Below are 15,483 nucleotides of genomic sequence, written 5' to 3' on the forward strand. Positions count from 1 at the left end.
CCGCCCCGCTGTCCCGCGGCTGCGCGTCCCCAAGTCCCGCTTCGCCTGGCGCCTTGCGGCCCTCCCCCGCTGAGCGCAGGCTGGGTGCCCCCCGCACCTTCCAGCAACTCCACTTCCTGTCTTGTGACCCCTTTTTCTTACTCTCTTATTTCTGCTACCTCCCCATTCCCCGCCAGGTCCTGTCGTCCCTCCCAGATGACCCTTTTGGAAGTCCAACGCTTTCCACTGACTTTTTCTTTCTTTTCTTTTTGTGTGTTTCCAAACCACCGTCTAGTCATGCCTACATACCTTGCAGACGCTGAATCAGAGGCGGGGCGTCTCCTCCTGGCTGGTAAGTACCCAGTTTCCCCTTGCCTCTGCCCAAGTCCCCCCAGTCCCAGAGACCCTAAAACTAGAGATCAGAGAAGGAACGAGAGAGTCAGCCCTGTTTCCCTGACTCCAACCTCAGAAAGCCCTGACTGTAGCCACCTTCCCACTGGCTCAGGGGAGGTAGGGTGACCAGAGGGCACAGGGCAGGGAGCCAGGCTTCCACGCTGGGAACAGCAGCGCCTGATAAACACAGCCCCAGGTGCAGGTGACCCTGCTTAGGCTGGCAGGATCCTGGCCCTTCCCTTCCTAGTCCCCAAGTGGGAGCCTGGAGTTGAAAGGAAGGTAGCTGGGCCCAGAAGCCAGCTGGAGCGCCTACATGGGCTTGAAATCTCTTCCCTGTCTGGAGCTCAGGGTCCTTATGGTGTCCTGTGGGAACCTGGGGGAATGTCCTTGTGGGGTGGCATCAGATCAGCCTCTTGCAGAGGAAGCCTGCCCTAAGCCACTGGGAAACTGGACAAGTCCAAAGGCAGGAAAGTGCTTGCTGGGCATGGGGCTGACCCCAAGCCCTTCATCTTCCCTTGCCGCAGGCCCGATGGTTCCCTAAAACGCCAGCCAAGTCCGTGGTGGCCTTGAAGACACCCATTAGGGTGGAGCTGGTGGCTGGGAAAACCTACAGGTGGTGTGTGTGTGGCCGCAGCAAGCAGCAGGTGAGAGACCCCTACCCCCTGTCATTAACATATGACACCCCTGGTTGGGACAGCAGGTATCTCCTGGGAGCTCCTGCCCAAGACCTTCCTCTTCCTCCCCCCCTCCCCCCGCCCACCCACACACACACAAAAAGGGAGGCTGGGGGTGAAAGAATGCTGTCTGGCCAGCACCACCACCCACAGCCCTGAGCTCCCTGTTCTCTGTATCCACTGTTTGACACAAGGCCAGAGAGAAACTCAGTCTCTCTGAGTTCTGAGAGGGCTCTGCCCTCTTCTGGTGCTACCCCTCGGAGGCGTGGTCTGGACTCCCCGCTCATAGGAGAGAGGCTGGGTTGTCTTTCTCCCCCTCTCTTCCCCCTTCCAGGAAGCATCTGAGCCAAAGGTTCCCAGGCTTTGGACCCCAACATTGAGAAGACCCCCAGGTGCCCCTTGCCAGTGTCTTCTGCAAAGCCTCTAGTGATGGGGCTTCCTTGGTCGCCTTGCCTGCTCTCACCTTCCTCTCCCTTCCGCCCCAGGAGCCTTCCTTCCAGCAGGAACCTGACCCACATTCTTAGCCTCTGAGCCCCTTTCCTTCCTAAACTGAGCTCTGAACTGTGCGCCTCCAAGCGGTGTCATGTGGTGCCCCAGCCCAGGGTCCCAAGTCCTACTTTGCCACTCTCTTGACCCTGAGCGGGTCCTCGTGAGGGTGGAGCAGCTCTAGGGAATGCCAACCATAGTGTGGCCTAGCACAGTCTGGCACTCTGCCTTCTTGAATTTTGCCCTCTGGGACAGGTTGCTGGGTTTTATTTGTATACTTCTCTCATCTCGTCTCCTACCCTACCTTGACCTCAAGGTCAGGAGGCCTGCCTAACTAACTAGCAAGTCAAGGCAGGCCTCAGTTTCCATTACCCAGTCTCTGCTTGAGCAGCTTTCGGAAGGATGGGAAATATATTCCTACAACAGGCAGCCAGTTCCCCGTGGGACATCCCCTTCCTCCCTGTAACATCCACTCCCTGTAACGTGTGCCCATGTTTCCTGGAGCCGAACAAAACTGATACCCCAGTCTTAAAGCGTTGTACATGGCAGGCTGTCTCCCACACGGAGAAGTTTTTACCCATAGACTATGTGGATGGAAATGAACTTCACGAGCCGGTGGAGACCCCGAGACATTTTACTTTATTATTTTTTTAAGTTTACTTATTTTGAGAGAGAGTTGAGTGAGTGAGCACACAAGCTGGGGAGGGGCAGAGAGCGAAGGAGAGATGGAGAATCCCAAGCAAGCTCCATGCTGTGTGGGGCTCGAACTCTCGAACCTTGAGATCACGACCTGAGCCGAAACCAAGAGTTGGGACACTTAAGCGACTGAGCCACCCAAACTCCCCATCAGAGATGTTTTAGAAAAACCTATCAGTGGGGTTTTAACTGCTCAGTCGGTTAAGCATCGGACTTCAGTTCAGGTCATCATCTCACAGTTTGTGAGTTTGAGCCCTGCATCGGGGGAATTTGAGCTCCGAATTGGGTAAGTTTGAGCCCCGCTTCTCTCTCTCTCTCCCCCTTCGGGTGAGCCCAGCTTCTCTCTCTCTCTCCCCCTTTCTGCCCCCCCCCCACTTGTGCCCCATCTCTCTCTCAAAAATTAAATAAATAAATAAACCTTCAAAAATCAAAAAACCTATCAGTGCTGTTTCACCTTGAAAATTCTGCCCTTTTATCCTGGCCCTCTGGATCCCCCAGAGACTAATGCATTAAAGACTCATACTTACCTAACGCTTCCTACAGGCAAAATGCAAAAGAACCATTATTTGTTTTACTGCCTAGGGACTGCTCTCCTATTACCTTCACACTGCAGATGAAGGAGGTAAAACTAGGGGGCCCAGGCAGTCTCATTCAGGAGCCTGAGCCCTAAACACTGTGCGCTATTCAGCCCAGCAGGTGGGGTTGTGTCTCTAACTTCTCTCTTTCCCTTACCAGCCCTTCTGTGATGGCTCCCACTTCTTCCAACGCACTGGCCTATCCCCACTCAAGTTCAAGGCCCAGGAGACCCGTGTAGTGGCCCTCTGTACCTGCAAGGCCACCCAGAAACCCCCGTACTGCGATGGCACTCACAGGAGTGAGCGGGTGCAGAAGGCAGAAGTGGGCTCCCCGCTCTGAGGGCGTGGCTCCCAGGCCTCTGACAGGTACCCCATTTGTGGGGAAGGAAACTGCTGAACCCAAGAAGGGACCACCCAGGGACCCCAGTACCCACTGCTGGCTTCTGAAGGGCTTGCTCCCAATTCCTGAGGTCTCTTGGGCAGCTGGGGAACATGCCCCTGGTTCAACGCCTGCTGGTGAAAATGGCATTAAACAGAATACCCACCCAGAAATGGTGCTCCTGTGGTCGCTGGCGTGAGGCGCGTGGCCTACCCCAGCTCGGGATCTTAACCTGGGATGGGGCATCCCACTGGCCATAGGGAGGGAGCAGCTCACTTTCATTCCATACGGGGTTTCCCAAGGCAGGCTGAGCCCAGAGACGAGAGACACGAGGAGGAGGGCAAAGGACCCCCCCGCCACTTTCCCTGTCCCCCAAAGAACTACAGGTCCAGAGAGTATGCAGCATTTATTACAAAGCCAGGAGATACAAATGTCCCAGGGCAGGAGGGTACAGTCACAGCACCTCAGACACAGGACAAGGTGCAAACACAGACAAACCTGATGGGGGGGGGGGGCTCCCAACCCCAAACACCTAAGTTGCAAGGAAGTCTAGCCTCCTCACCTCCTCCCCGATCTGAGCTATGTACACTGGAGGGAAAACAGGTGGGCAGGAATCTGGTGGGGTCTGCCCTTCAGGGGGCAGCCCACTGACCTCGCGGGACGGAGCAGAGGTCAGAGCCTACAGGCTTCTGTCTTCTTGTGCTTTTAGATGCCTCTGTCGCTCTTTCTTGACTCTGCCTCAGCTGGGGGTGGGGAGGGGACTGGAGGGCTGCTGGCCTTTGGCACAATCTGGGGTCTGTGCTTGTCTGAGGTTAGCCCCACTCCGCCTCTCCACGGCACTCCAGGCCCCCGGATGGGACTTTCCTCCCAGCCTTGCTAGTCAGAGTTTCGGGGTGGGGTGGGGGGCAGGGGCAGAACGGGGTGAAGCAGTTCACATTGCTAAAGCCACAGTGGAATTTCAAGGGCTGAGGCCTCCCGTGGCCCGAATCTTCTCTTCCACGAGGTAACGATGCAAAGGCCACACACACAGGAAAAAAAAGAAAATGGCAGAACTATCTATTCTTTGCACAAAGTTTCCACTGCAAGAGGAGGAGGTAAGGGAGATGCCATCTTCACCACCCACTCACTCCTCAGAACCAGGGGATAGACTGCATTTGTAAAAGGCACTGTCTTAGCAAGTCTCTGGACATTCAACAATGGCGGGGGGGGGGTGCTGGTGGGGCCGGACAGCAGCCAAAATGGGGAAAGAGAGAGGGTAGACCCCGTTCACAGCCGGCTGGAGTTGTGCCTAAAGCTTTGGGGGCTGGTGGGGCTCCCCCAACACCCCATCTGCCTTGGGAAACAGGAGGATGGAGTGGAGCTTTACTGAGCCTCAAGTGGCCCTCCGGGTCCACCGCCAGACACCCCCAAAATAAGAGCAGGGCAAATTACACAAGACCCCCTAAAAATGAACACTCCACCCCCCACACATACACACACACATAAAGTTTGTTTCCTGTGGCATTTAAATTAATCTGGTTGGTCCATAGAAAATAAGTATGTATATTTGGTTTTTCCTATGTACATATATATATAGATTTATTTATAAAACCCGCCCCCCACCCCTAAGGCGGGAGGAGCTGGGGCAAGTAGAAGAGGTGGAAAAGGGGCCCAGAAAAAGTGGAGGGGTGGAGAGGCATGGCTGGAAAAGGAGGGAGAGGGTCCCTTTCCTCAAGTTAAGGGGGGCACAGGAGCTCCGTTGACAGTCATCTTGCGCCCCCTGCTGGTGGAAGATGGTGTCTGCAGGCAGTTCGAGGTACCCCCGTTGGCAGCTGTGGTGGCCCCACTGGCTGTCGCAGGGGGAGTAGGGGAGGTAGGGTGGGTAGCCGGGGGCCCATGGGAGCTGGGAGAGCCATGGCAGGGGGTGGCTGGGCTGGGAAGGGAGGAGGAGGTGGCTGGCAGGGTGGCAGGGCTGGGAGCCTTGTCGCTGACTGACTCACACTCAGATGCCCCGCTGGTGTTGGTGCCCTCCGAGGGGGTGGGTGCTGTGGGCAAGGTGAGCCGCTTGCAGGCCGGCTGGACCCGATACTTGAGGGGGAGAGGGCCATTCTGCAGGGAGAGGGGGCAGAGAGGCAGTGAAGGGGAGGGTGTCGGGAGAAAGAGGCCACCCAGGAAGCTACCCAACCCTCACCCCACAGTGCCCAGATAGAGGAACGGGGTCCGGGCCTTGGAGAGGAGCAGATAGGCCAACAAGACTGACCAAGCAAGGCCAGAGATACAGGGGCACACAAAGACCCAGAGAGGCAGACAGAACGTGCAAGGCCAGGGACCGGAGAGGAGAGAGGCTGGAAGGCAGGAAGCAGCATCCGCTCCTCCACGGCCACCCGACCCTGCTTTCTGCCCCAAATCAGGGCATGTCACCTGCCAAAGGATCCTTTTTCCCTTTAGAGTGTGGGAGGCCATCATCGGAAGACGGCCGGAAGCGGCCGGCCTGCTGTGGCAGACCACCCTGGACGTGCCCAGCTCATGGGACAAGGCATGAACCGTGATTACTGGTCACTATGTGGTCACTGTGGCCACAGACCAATGCCAGACCCTGCAGGGCTCCCCTCCCGGCCCTGTCCCCGCCCTGCACCCTCCTGCCCAGCTCACCCGCCGCCAGGGATAGATGTAGGCTATATCCATGAGAGTGTAGTACTCCTTCAGTGGCTCGTCCTCGTATAGAACCTCCACCTGGAGGAGGAGATGGAGAACACCATTACCCGGTTCAGGTTCAAGGCTCCAGCCGTTTGGCAGAGAGGCTCCTAGCTAGGGGTGGGAAGTGGGGCGATGGGGAGGAGGGACTTGCAGGTATGCCCTTACTACTTTGGGGTTTCGCGGTGGGTTTGACTTCCCGGTCAGGCTTGTCCCAACCGAACTCCAGACCACCAGACGGAGAAGGAAGGATCCAGAGAAGATACCCACATCATTAACAACCCCTGCCTCCCGCCACCCACACAGCTGTCTGAATCCCTCAATCTCTGGCAGGTCCTCCAGAGATAAAGGGGGGGCGGGGGGGGGGGGGCAAAGAAAAAGCCCAGGTGAGAAAGATCTCGCAGAGCACTGGCTCTTGCCCAGGCTGCAGTGGAATGACCCTGGACGCATTAAAAAAACACATGCTTGGGGCAGCTGGGTGGCTCAGTCGGTTGAGCGTCCAACTTCAACTCAGGTCATGATCTGGCCGCTCATGAGTTCAAGCCCCCTATCAGGCTCTGTGAGGACAGCTCAGAGCCTGGAGCCTGCTTCAGATTCTGCACCCCCCCTCTCTCTGTCCCTCCCCCCACGCACGCTCTGTGTCTCTCCCTCTCAAAAATAAACATTAACAAAAAATTAAAAAAAAACAACAACACATGCTTGGATCTCACCAGAGATTCTGATTTAATTGGTATGACATGAGTCAAGTTTTAAAGGCTCCCACACGATTCTGATCTGCAGCAAAGTTTGGGATCCGTTGTCCTAGAGCCTTGATACCCAAAGTGTGGTACACAGACCAGTAGTATTGGCAACACCTGGGAACCTGCTAGAAATGCAGAACCTATCTATGCTTTAACAAGATCTTTAGAGAACCAGTGACGTATTCGAATTTGAGAAGTGCTGTCCAAGACCTCCAGTGGAATTTCAGACTGGCCTTCCTTCAGCCAGGTGGCCCCAGACAACCCCCTATATTTCTGCACACATACCTCTGCCACAGTTCTGAACATGCAACCATGCACATGTGCACACATAATGCGCGCACACACACACACGTACACTCCGTCTTGGTTCCCGTGCATCTCTGCACACTGGCTTCAACAGACAAAGACTACTCCACCCTAATCTTGGTTTCAATTACCCTTCTACTCAGCTCAATTACACAACCACGCAGGTCCTCGTGTCACCCAGCCTGCTCAGAACAGTGGCTGGGATGCACAGATTGCCAGATGCAGCCACACAACAGGCACTCAGTTTCTGAGAGGGCCCAGGGACTCACCTTGTATTTGCTGGGCACATCCATCTTGTTGCGAAGAAACTTGGCGAGATGCATGACGGTCATGGCTGCTGGGCATTGCAGGAACCGCACCCCTGTCTGCTGAGGGAGAAGCACCCAAGGGCTGGGGTCCGCCCCAGGCACTCTCTCCCAGTCCGCATCCCACCCCTAGGCAGGTCCCCAGCACTCACCTTCTCCTTGTCCCCATCCCCATTCTCCAGAGGACCTTTCTTTTCCTCCCGGTCCCTGGGGGAGGAGAAACAATGAAGCTAGGGAACCCCTGAAGCAGGCAGGATCCCCCAACACACACATCCAGAAGACCTTCCTGGAGACACCTTCTCCTGCTAGGGGAAGGGGGCCAGGGTGGGGAAGGGGGCCAGGGCTAGGGGAAGGGGGCCAGGCCTAGGACCCCCAAAACCAGGCGTGGCTCAGACTTGCCTGACACCTTCATAGAACTCGATGGAGAGGCTGACAATCTCGTTGTCGCTCAGAGCTCCCTTCTCCTGCTCCAGGACCTCGCCGCGGTCCTCATTGGAGCCATTGGGGACTGCAGAAGGAGAGAGAGCTGAGGGGCTGGCCTAGGACGGGGACAGGAGCCCCACCAAGGACCCTGGATCTCACAGCTCGGTGGGGGGTGGTGAGCGCAACCATCCTCTGGGCCGGGGCGGTGACGCGGCCGCACGTGCAGGGCGGACAGCCCAGGGCGGCACCACCTGCTCAGGGGAACAGGCAAGCGAACACGCTCACCTTCCGTCAGGGGGTATGCTGCATAGAAATCCCGCCGTCGTTTCATCTCATCTGGAAGAGGAAAGCAGGGTGAGGATGGAGCACTAGGCAGGGAAGCGTGGGGCTGTGGGCAGGATGAAACGGAGGTAGATACCTTTAAAAAGCCCAGGGACCAGTTTATAGACGATGTCTTGCAGGGTTTTGTCAGATCTGGAAACAGCATGGAGTCCCATCAGCAACCACCCCACCCTGCTCTCCCCAGCCAGAAACCCTTATTCCCACCTCCCCTCCTTAGATCCGGGGCACAGGCACCAGGGTCCCCAGAGGCACGGTCTTTACCCCTCTAGTACTTCTCAGCCCAGACAAGCCGGATACGACACAGAGGGAGGGGAGGGGCCTTGCTTCTCCCCCACCTGCCACCTTGGCTATAGGATGCAAAGAGGGCTGAGGGACAGAGGGCAGATGACCCAGAGAGTCCGCATGGGCGGGAGGGACAGTGCCGGGCCCACCTGATGCTCAGCAGCGGCCTGGTTTTGTGGACCTGCACATCACACATGGGGCAGTACTTGTTGGTCTCCAGGTAGCGCACGATGCAGGTTTTGCAGACTTGGGGGTGGGGGGTAGAGAAAGAAAGGAGAGTCAGAGCCCCCTTCGTAATCCAGGACCAGCCCCCGACGGCCTCTGCTCAGATTCAGGTATCCCTTCCTCTCCACCTTGTCCCCGCAGCTCAGCCCATTCAAAGGCTCAACGTGGTCCTGGTCTCACCCCTCCTCCGTCCTTGGGGGAGGAGGGGCCGTGGGAGTGCATGCGTGTGGGTGTCAGGCCAGTGTCATGTACCAAGCAGAAGGGGAGCCCCAAGTCCGATGGAGTACAAAACAACAGCCCGCCTGCTGGACACCTCCCAGGGTCCTGGACCTCTGCCACCAAGCCCAGTGTGCACGTGGGGGGGCACGTGCATCTTCAGGGGCTGCAGCTCCAGCCAGAGGATGGAGGAGGGAACCGAGGGGTCAGGTAGGTGAAAGCTCCTGAAATAAACCTCCGGGCTGACCCCTCCCATCTCCCCCCCTGCCCCTCAGGAGTCTCTCTGCGGCCAGGGACCGCCACGGGGTGCACGGACGCGCGTGCTCTCCAGGGCAGGGCCTTGTGCTCTGCCCTCCCCAGGCAGTGCCCCTCCGACCTGGCCAAAGACTGCCCGTCCTGAGCAGCGGCCCCTCTGCCCAACTCACAGGAATGCAAGCACTCCACGATGGTAGTGGCGTCGATGAAGTACCCCCCGCAGAGGGCACACATGAGGTGAGGGTTCAGCTCTGTGATTTTGATCCGTGTGGTCCGATGCATGATGCCGGGGTGGGGGGCAGGGGGCCTGGGGAACGTCACCCTGAGAAATGAAAGTGGAATCAGAAACCCAGAGGCCCAAGAGCCCCTCCCACAGTCCACACCACCCAACGTCTGTCCCGAAGCCCAAGGCTTTTGCTCTCTGCCTCCGAGGCCAGACTGGCTACGTGCATGGGGTTGGCTCCTCCTGGCCCCTCTTGAGTATTCACCGGGTACGGGGGCTCTGGAGACGTGTGCCACCTTGAGCGACACCATCGGGCTCCATCTCAAGAGCAGGAGGAAAGATGAAGTTAGACCAACTCTCCAGAGGAGGCAGGAAAACTGAAGAGAACAGAGTTTTTCAAAATGTCCCTGATCCCAATCCACATTCACTGAAGTGAGTGCTAGGAGCTGAGGACACTTAGACCCCCCTCTACCCAGGTGCAAGGCCCCTGCCTCGGTCTTTCTACTCCATCCTCCCCTCCTTCCACCCCATCACCCTTCCCCCAGGAAGGCAGTCCCGGAAACACTGCGGCCATGGGATACCCTAGGTTTAGAGGGAGCACTGCACCACCTCGTCCTCCTAGCTCTACATCCAGACTGGGCCCGGAGTGGCTCCCTGGACGTCCACCATACGCTGGCCATGCAGGTTCCAGGCCTGGCGCTCAGCCAGGAAACACGGAGGATGGTCCTTACACGCCCGAAGTTGGGAGCACGCAGCTCCAGCCTGACCCCAGCCCTGACCCTGCAGGTAGTGGCAAAGAGCCTGGGCAAAAAAGACTGCTCTTGCCCCTTCTGCACAGTCCCCGCTGGACGGCCCACCGTGCAAGTCCCCCGGTCCCACACGCAGTCCGGGACCTCCCTCCCAGGCACACACAGCAATTTCTCCACGTGGACACTGCTGCCACTCCGGCTGCCTGTCCCCAGGCTGTCCAGTGACACATCACAGGCTCTCAGAGATATGCCCGCCAAAGCAGGGCAGAAAGTTCTCTCTGCAGCAGCCCCGAGCACCCAGCCAGGCCTTGGCAGGGACCTGGGAGGTCAGTCAGAGCCCAACTCTGAATTGGCTGATATGCCTAACTTCTCGGTATAAAAACCAAACCTGCACCTAGAAGGGAAGGCCCCTCCCTCCCTCCCTCCTCTTTCCCAGAGTAAAAGCCCAAGGCGTGGGGCTTGGGAGAGTGGCCAAGCCCCAATGACTCCTTCACAACATACACCCTTCTCTCCTTTCCAGAGAGATTTCTAAAGCCACCATATTGGGTTTTCTAGGACCAGAAATTCACAGCCAGGATCAACAGTTTCTATAGAGACCCCAGGATGAGTTTGGCCAGGACCCAAACAGCCAACAGAGGCTGGCCAGAGACCCAAAGAGATGGAGAGACAGACACAAAGGCCACACGCAGGAGAGACACCAAGTCTGCAGGGCAGACAGAGGGGACCAAGCAAGCCCAGAGAGCCAGCAGAGACACAGCGGCCTAAGGAAGGAAAGGAGCTCCTGTCCCAAGGAGGGCGGCCTAGGCCGGCCTCCCTGCAAGGGTTCCCCCCTTAACAATTACGCAGAAGGCTTGCTGGCTACTCCACTGTTTGGTCGTTTCCATAGTAACCCTGTCCCTGGCAAGATGCCCAAATATTATTACAACCATCCAGAGGAGAGAACAAACTCCAAGTGGCTGTCTCGCTGAGTGTGTGTAATATCCATTGGATGTGTACGTGATGTCTGGACTTCCAAAACTACTTTGTACGACTGCTTGACCTGTGCGTGTGTGCGTGTGTGTGTGTGTGTGCGTGTGTGTGTGTATCCAAATGAACCTCTGTGTGCACGCACAGACAGAAACAACACATTCTGGTCGATGCTGGTTGCTATCAGCGCATCTCACACCCGGCTCTGTCTCTCCCTCTCACGTACGCACACGTACGTACACACAAAACACACAGGCGCTTCCCACTGCCTCAGTCACCTCATTCACACACTGGCTGGATTTTCACAACACACACTGGCTCTTAAGAACTTGCATGCAGTTCCTGCCAGGTAGACTGTGGCCTCAACACGCAGGAGTTCCTAGGCAAGGGGCCGTGACCTTTACCCTCTCACTTCCGTGAGCATTGGTGAGAATTCGGGCCAAGATCATCTCTCAGGCTCCTTTCTAGATGCGCGGGAGAAGGAAGGAGCTGTGGAGCTGACTGTATAGAAATATTCCTCCTTGTCTGGTGTAAGAGCAGGCCCCCCTCGCCCGCACTCCCAGCTCCCGCCACCCTATCCCCAGGGGCCTCAGACTGCTACCTCTGGGGCTGGGGGTGGGGAGAAGCACTGATTGGCTCCTCACCTGATTGCCATGGTTACCTGCAGGGCCCTGCCAGCAGGTGCCAAGAACAACTGTAAACAGGAGCTTGGTTCCCCCACTGTTCGCCCCCCACACCTGACACCCAATTCCTTCCCAGCTGCAACTGGCGGGTGTATCGTGGGAAGGAGACGGAAGAGGGGTGACGGTGGCTGGGCTTCTGGCTGTCATCACGTTAGGGAAGAGGTTGGGAGATGGGAAACGGCGTGAGGGAGAAAGACAGAGAAGTTCCGTGAAGCAGAAAAGGGAGCCAAGGGCCATTTGGAAGTGGCCTCTGTGGAGCTCTGGGGGCCTTAACAGGTCAGTCCCACTGACACCACCACAGTGGACCTGTGCCCTGTCCCCCATGCCCAACTGCAGCCAAGTCATTCAACACCTTTTGTCCCCAAACCACTGTTCTTTGCAAGGGCATGATGGCTGCGCAGCCCATCCTGGCCCCTGGGGATCCGGGTCTTGGCCACAGTGGCAAGAAAGGAGCTCGGGTCAGCACCCAGCACCAGCTCCTCCTTGCCATTCAAGCCTGAGCTTTGTCTTTCCTCTTCTTCAAAGCCCCTACTAATTAGAGACCACCCCCATCTCTCCATTCTAGCCAGTCTTTTTCTGGAAGCTCTCTGCACTTTAGGGCTCTCTTGTTTTTGTTTTGTGTTGTTTTGATTTTCTTCTGCAAAACTGGCTGTCTTTGATAACCCAGAGGTCTCTGCTCTGCCTTTCCTGCACATGAAATTAGCCCCACTCCCCACTAGAAAATCACCAGGTCTTAGGAAAAGTCACTCAAGGTCACATGCAGACACCTAGAACTGCGGAAGTAGAAGGGATCTTAGAAGGCGTCTTGTCCAATCCTTTCATTTTCCAGATGAGGAAATTCGGAAAGAAGTGACTTAGCTAAGGTCATGCAGTAACGCAGTGGCAGTCCTAGGAGTAGAAACTGCCTGGCTCCTGTTCCAGTGCTCTCTACACACTGGCACCCAGGCCAGGCTCCCCTCTCATCTAAGAAACCAATAAGCCTGGCCTGACTCCATCCAGGCAGGTGGAAGGCAGAAGGACTCCAGGTTCCTTAGAAGACTGCTCAGTGAGCCTTCTGGGGGAGGTCAGAGTCTGGCCCAAACATGACCATCAGCACACATTCTCACCTTGAAGTAGGAAGAGGGACAGAGACTAATTGCCTCACCCCACTTCCACGGAACAGTTAGAGAAACTGAGGCTCCATGGAAGCACAGTGAGCCAGAATGTACTAGGTGCATTCCTCTGGTAGCTGTGTGGGTCCAACTGCACAAGCTCTGTGTATTTGTGTATGGAGGGGGAGCACAGGGGTCCGCCTGGGGACAATGTCAACCTCTCAATGTTCCCTGATCCTTGACCCCGGGACCTGCCCCTCCTTGCCAGCGGCGTCAAAAACATCCTCTAGTCTCCTGAAGCCGGGCTCATTGTCCCCTCTCTGCTCTCCCCCTTCAGCTTCCTAAGATCAAACAAAGACAAAACCCAAAATATACACCCAGAGCTACACATTGCCGAATATACACAGAGGCACACAAAGCCAGACACACCCCCTCCATCTCTCTCACACAACACACCAGGCCAGACAGACACTACACACACACACACACACACACACACACACACACACACACACACACACCAGGCCAGACACACCCCATCACACATACAGCCAGACCAGAGCCAGGCCCACACTTGCCAGATGTATAAGCCACCCCCACCCACCCCAGCAGCACACCGTCTGACATCCCTGCCTGAAACCAGAGCTGGAAATACACACTAACCTTTTGTGCATCCCCGGTCCACCCAGGATAAATTATAACATAAGTCTTCCAGCAACAAAGGCAGTGCAGCTCCCAACCTCCACTCGGGGGGCCAGAGGCTGGAGGAGTAGGGTGGGCATCTGACCTGCACAAAGATGTAGCCTCTTCCTGTTCAGGCTGTCTCCATTTCCATGGCAACAGCTCCATCAACCTAGACCTCTCAGGCAAGGCCAGGGGCAGCAGAGAGCCCCCCCGCCCTCCTGCCCACCCCCAAAGACTCCAACTTGAACTCCACTCAAGCCACACAGGGTGGATACTGAGTCCCAGGTCTCACCTGGGGTCTGTTTCCGGCCTCATTCCAAAGACAGCTCTAAGGCCACAACCTCCAACTCCAAACCAGGGAGCCCCTGGGAAAACCTCCCTACCCAAAAGCTGCAACAGAGCCGGCTTTATGCTCCTTCTCCAAGTACTAACACCTTGGAGCAGAGTGGAGACGGGGAGAAGAAGAGAAATGAGTTTCAGGAACAGATACAAACTGCGAGAGGCCCAGAGAAGGAGGCATCAGAAGACAGCGGGAGACAACCAGGAGACAAACCCCCTACTTCCCCCCCTCTCGCCCCCCAAGCAACAGGGAGCTCAGGAGAGACTGAGGCATATATACGTATGGTGGGGGTTCCTCTAAGAGACAAAGACCAGGAAGAAGCGAGGGGTAACACTTCCACGATATTTACAGGCAAATCCACCACCCCCAGGCCTCTTCCTTCCCCACCTCAAGCCATCCGAAGCAATTCTGGGCAGATGGGGGCAGTGGGGGAGGGGGAGAGGCATGCCTAGGCCCACTGTGGAGACAGGAGGGGCAGGGGTGTCTGCTGGCCAAGAGGTCCCACCCCCTCAGAGCTAGAGGAAGGAGGGCCGGGGGAGGGAGGGGGCAGCCCGGCTCCTCGGTGGAAGAGGGGCCAGTCGGTCAGACCCCTCCTGCCTCCGCTGGCGATGGGAAATATCGCGATAACTCTCCCCCCTTCTCCCTTCTCCTCCCTCCTCCCGGGCTTCCCCCGGAGCCTGGGTCAGAGGATCAGGGACCTCAGTTACCGGGTGGCCGTTCCTACCTTCCCTAGAGTCAAACTTTCGGCGGAGCCCAAGGAGGGGTGTTCCGGAGAAAGAGGCTCTGCCCGGGTGGTTCGAGGAGGGGGCGGGGCGCCCAGTCCGGGGCTGGGGGGAAAGGGACCCGCTGGGGGAGGTGCCCGAGAGGCCGGGGACCCGGGCATGGAGGAGCGCCCTCCCCCGGCCCCGCAGCGATCAAAAAGGCATGTCGCTTTCCTCCCGGTCTCAAGTCCCTGCGCGTCCACGACGCCCCAGTGCCCACGGAAGAAGCAGAGAGCGACCCCTCCCCAGACCGAAAGGGGTAGTGGGGCAGGGCCAGAGGCCGCTGTGGCTCGTGGGGCGGGCGAGGGGGGCAGAGATCCGGCCCCGCGCGCAGCCCACAGCCCTGGTGGCTGCCTCGGACCCTCCCCCTCGCTACCTCAGGAGCAGGTCTGCGAGGGGGCTGCGGCACAAAGAGGTGGTGGTCGAGGGAGACGCCAAATCGCTAAAAGGGGGAATCCATTTCGGCCATCTTGGAAGGGAGGAAAGGGAAAAGGGGAGAGAAAAGGGAGAAAGAAAGGCGGACGGGGCGAGCTAGGATAGGGGCTGGCGGGGTGGGGCGGGGACGCGAGAAGCAGGCCCGGTTCGGAGTCTCCCCCTCCCGCAGGGGTGTGTAAGGAGGGATGGACCGGCCCCCCAGCCCCGTTCCAGTTGCGGAGAAGGAAAGGACAGGGAGTCTGCCTCCACTTACCTGGGTTCGGGGTCCGGTGGGTCTCGGGGAGGGGGGGATGGGAGGGAGGGAGGGAAGGGGGGGGAGGGGGGCCGCAGCCGTGTCGCTCGCTCTGGCGGCGGGAGGGGAGAAACCTACGGTAAGAAAGGAGTTTGTGAAAGCGGCTTGGGGTGGGAGGGAGAGAGGGGAGGGGAGGGGACGGAGGGGGGAGGGGAGGGACCGGGGCTGGGGGGGTACAAAATGGCTTTTTTTCCTCCAGACAAGAGTAGGTCCCGCCCACTACTCACCCACGTGACCTCATTCCTTCAGGGTGTTTGCGGAGAGGGGAAGAGGAGGAGGGGGAGAGGCTAACGCGGCTGCCCGCACACCG

General features: G+C 57.7%; 2 protein-coding genes across 10 annotated transcripts in view; one reads left to right on the plus strand and one right to left on the minus strand.

The window, feature by feature from the left end:
- LOC121044886 (protein AF-17) overlaps positions 1–3,355 on the plus strand; it is a 30,939-nt gene extending 27,584 nt beyond the window's left edge. For 3 of the 4 annotated variants that reach the window (XM_040497339.1, XM_040497341.1, XM_040497340.1), the window contains exons 20-22: positions 275–331; positions 897–1,016; positions 2,964–3,355. In XM_040497339.1, the coding sequence (XP_040353273.1) occupies positions 275–331; positions 897–1,016; positions 2,964–3,143 (357 nt within the window). In that variant the 3' untranslated portion in view covers positions 3,144–3,355. The remainder of the gene's footprint in view (positions 1–274; positions 332–896; positions 1,017–2,963) is intronic. The other variant, XR_005797525.1, reaches the window with a different exon arrangement.
- A 216-nt stretch (positions 3,356–3,571) lies between these two features.
- Positions 3,572–15,320, minus strand: PCGF2 (polycomb group ring finger 2). 6 transcript variants are annotated; one of them, XM_040497350.1, is made up of 12 exons: positions 14,410–14,779; positions 9,438–9,493; positions 9,120–9,271; positions 8,403–8,499; positions 8,048–8,103; positions 7,915–7,965; positions 7,606–7,714; positions 7,359–7,413; positions 7,171–7,269; positions 5,814–5,894; positions 5,162–5,270; positions 3,572–4,941 (listed from the first exon to the last, which is right to left on the minus strand). In XM_040497350.1, the coding sequence occupies exons 1-12, from the start codon at positions 14,566–14,568 to the stop codon at positions 4,928–4,930; spliced, it is 1,038 nt and encodes a 345-aa protein (XP_040353284.1). In that variant the 5' UTR covers positions 14,569–14,779; the 3' UTR covers positions 3,572–4,927. The 6 variants fall into 6 exon arrangements, with proteins under 6 accessions (XP_040353284.1, XP_040353282.1, XP_040353281.1 ...); XM_040497348.1 differs by lacking the exons at positions 9,438–9,493; positions 14,410–14,779 and adding an exon at positions 15,135–15,320 and having other exon boundaries at positions 3,572–5,270; XM_040497347.1 differs by lacking the exon at positions 9,438–9,493 and having other exon boundaries at positions 3,572–5,270; positions 14,410–14,492.
- Positions 15,321–15,483: the final 163 nt, after the last annotated feature.

This window comes from Herpailurus yagouaroundi, unplaced genomic scaffold, assembly GCF_014898765.1.
Source record: "Herpailurus yagouaroundi ecotype Mexico unplaced genomic scaffold, PumYag 189, whole genome shotgun sequence".
NCBI classification, from domain to species: domain Eukaryota; kingdom Metazoa; phylum Chordata; class Mammalia; order Carnivora; family Felidae; genus Herpailurus; species Herpailurus yagouaroundi.

Coding starts and splice junctions, on each gene's coding strand:
- PCGF2 (XM_040497345.1), bottom strand. CDS start 9,483: ATGGTGTCGCTCAAGGTGGCACACGTCTCCAGAGCCCCCGTACCCGGT. Junction 7,715..7,914: donor AGCATACCCCCTGACGGAAG/GTGAGCGTGTTC, acceptor CTCCTTCTGCAG/TCCCCAATGGCTCCAATGAG. Junction 5,271..5,813: donor ACATCTATCCCTGGCGGCGG/GTGAGCTGGGCA, acceptor CTCTCCCTGCAG/AATGGCCCTCTCCCCCTCAA.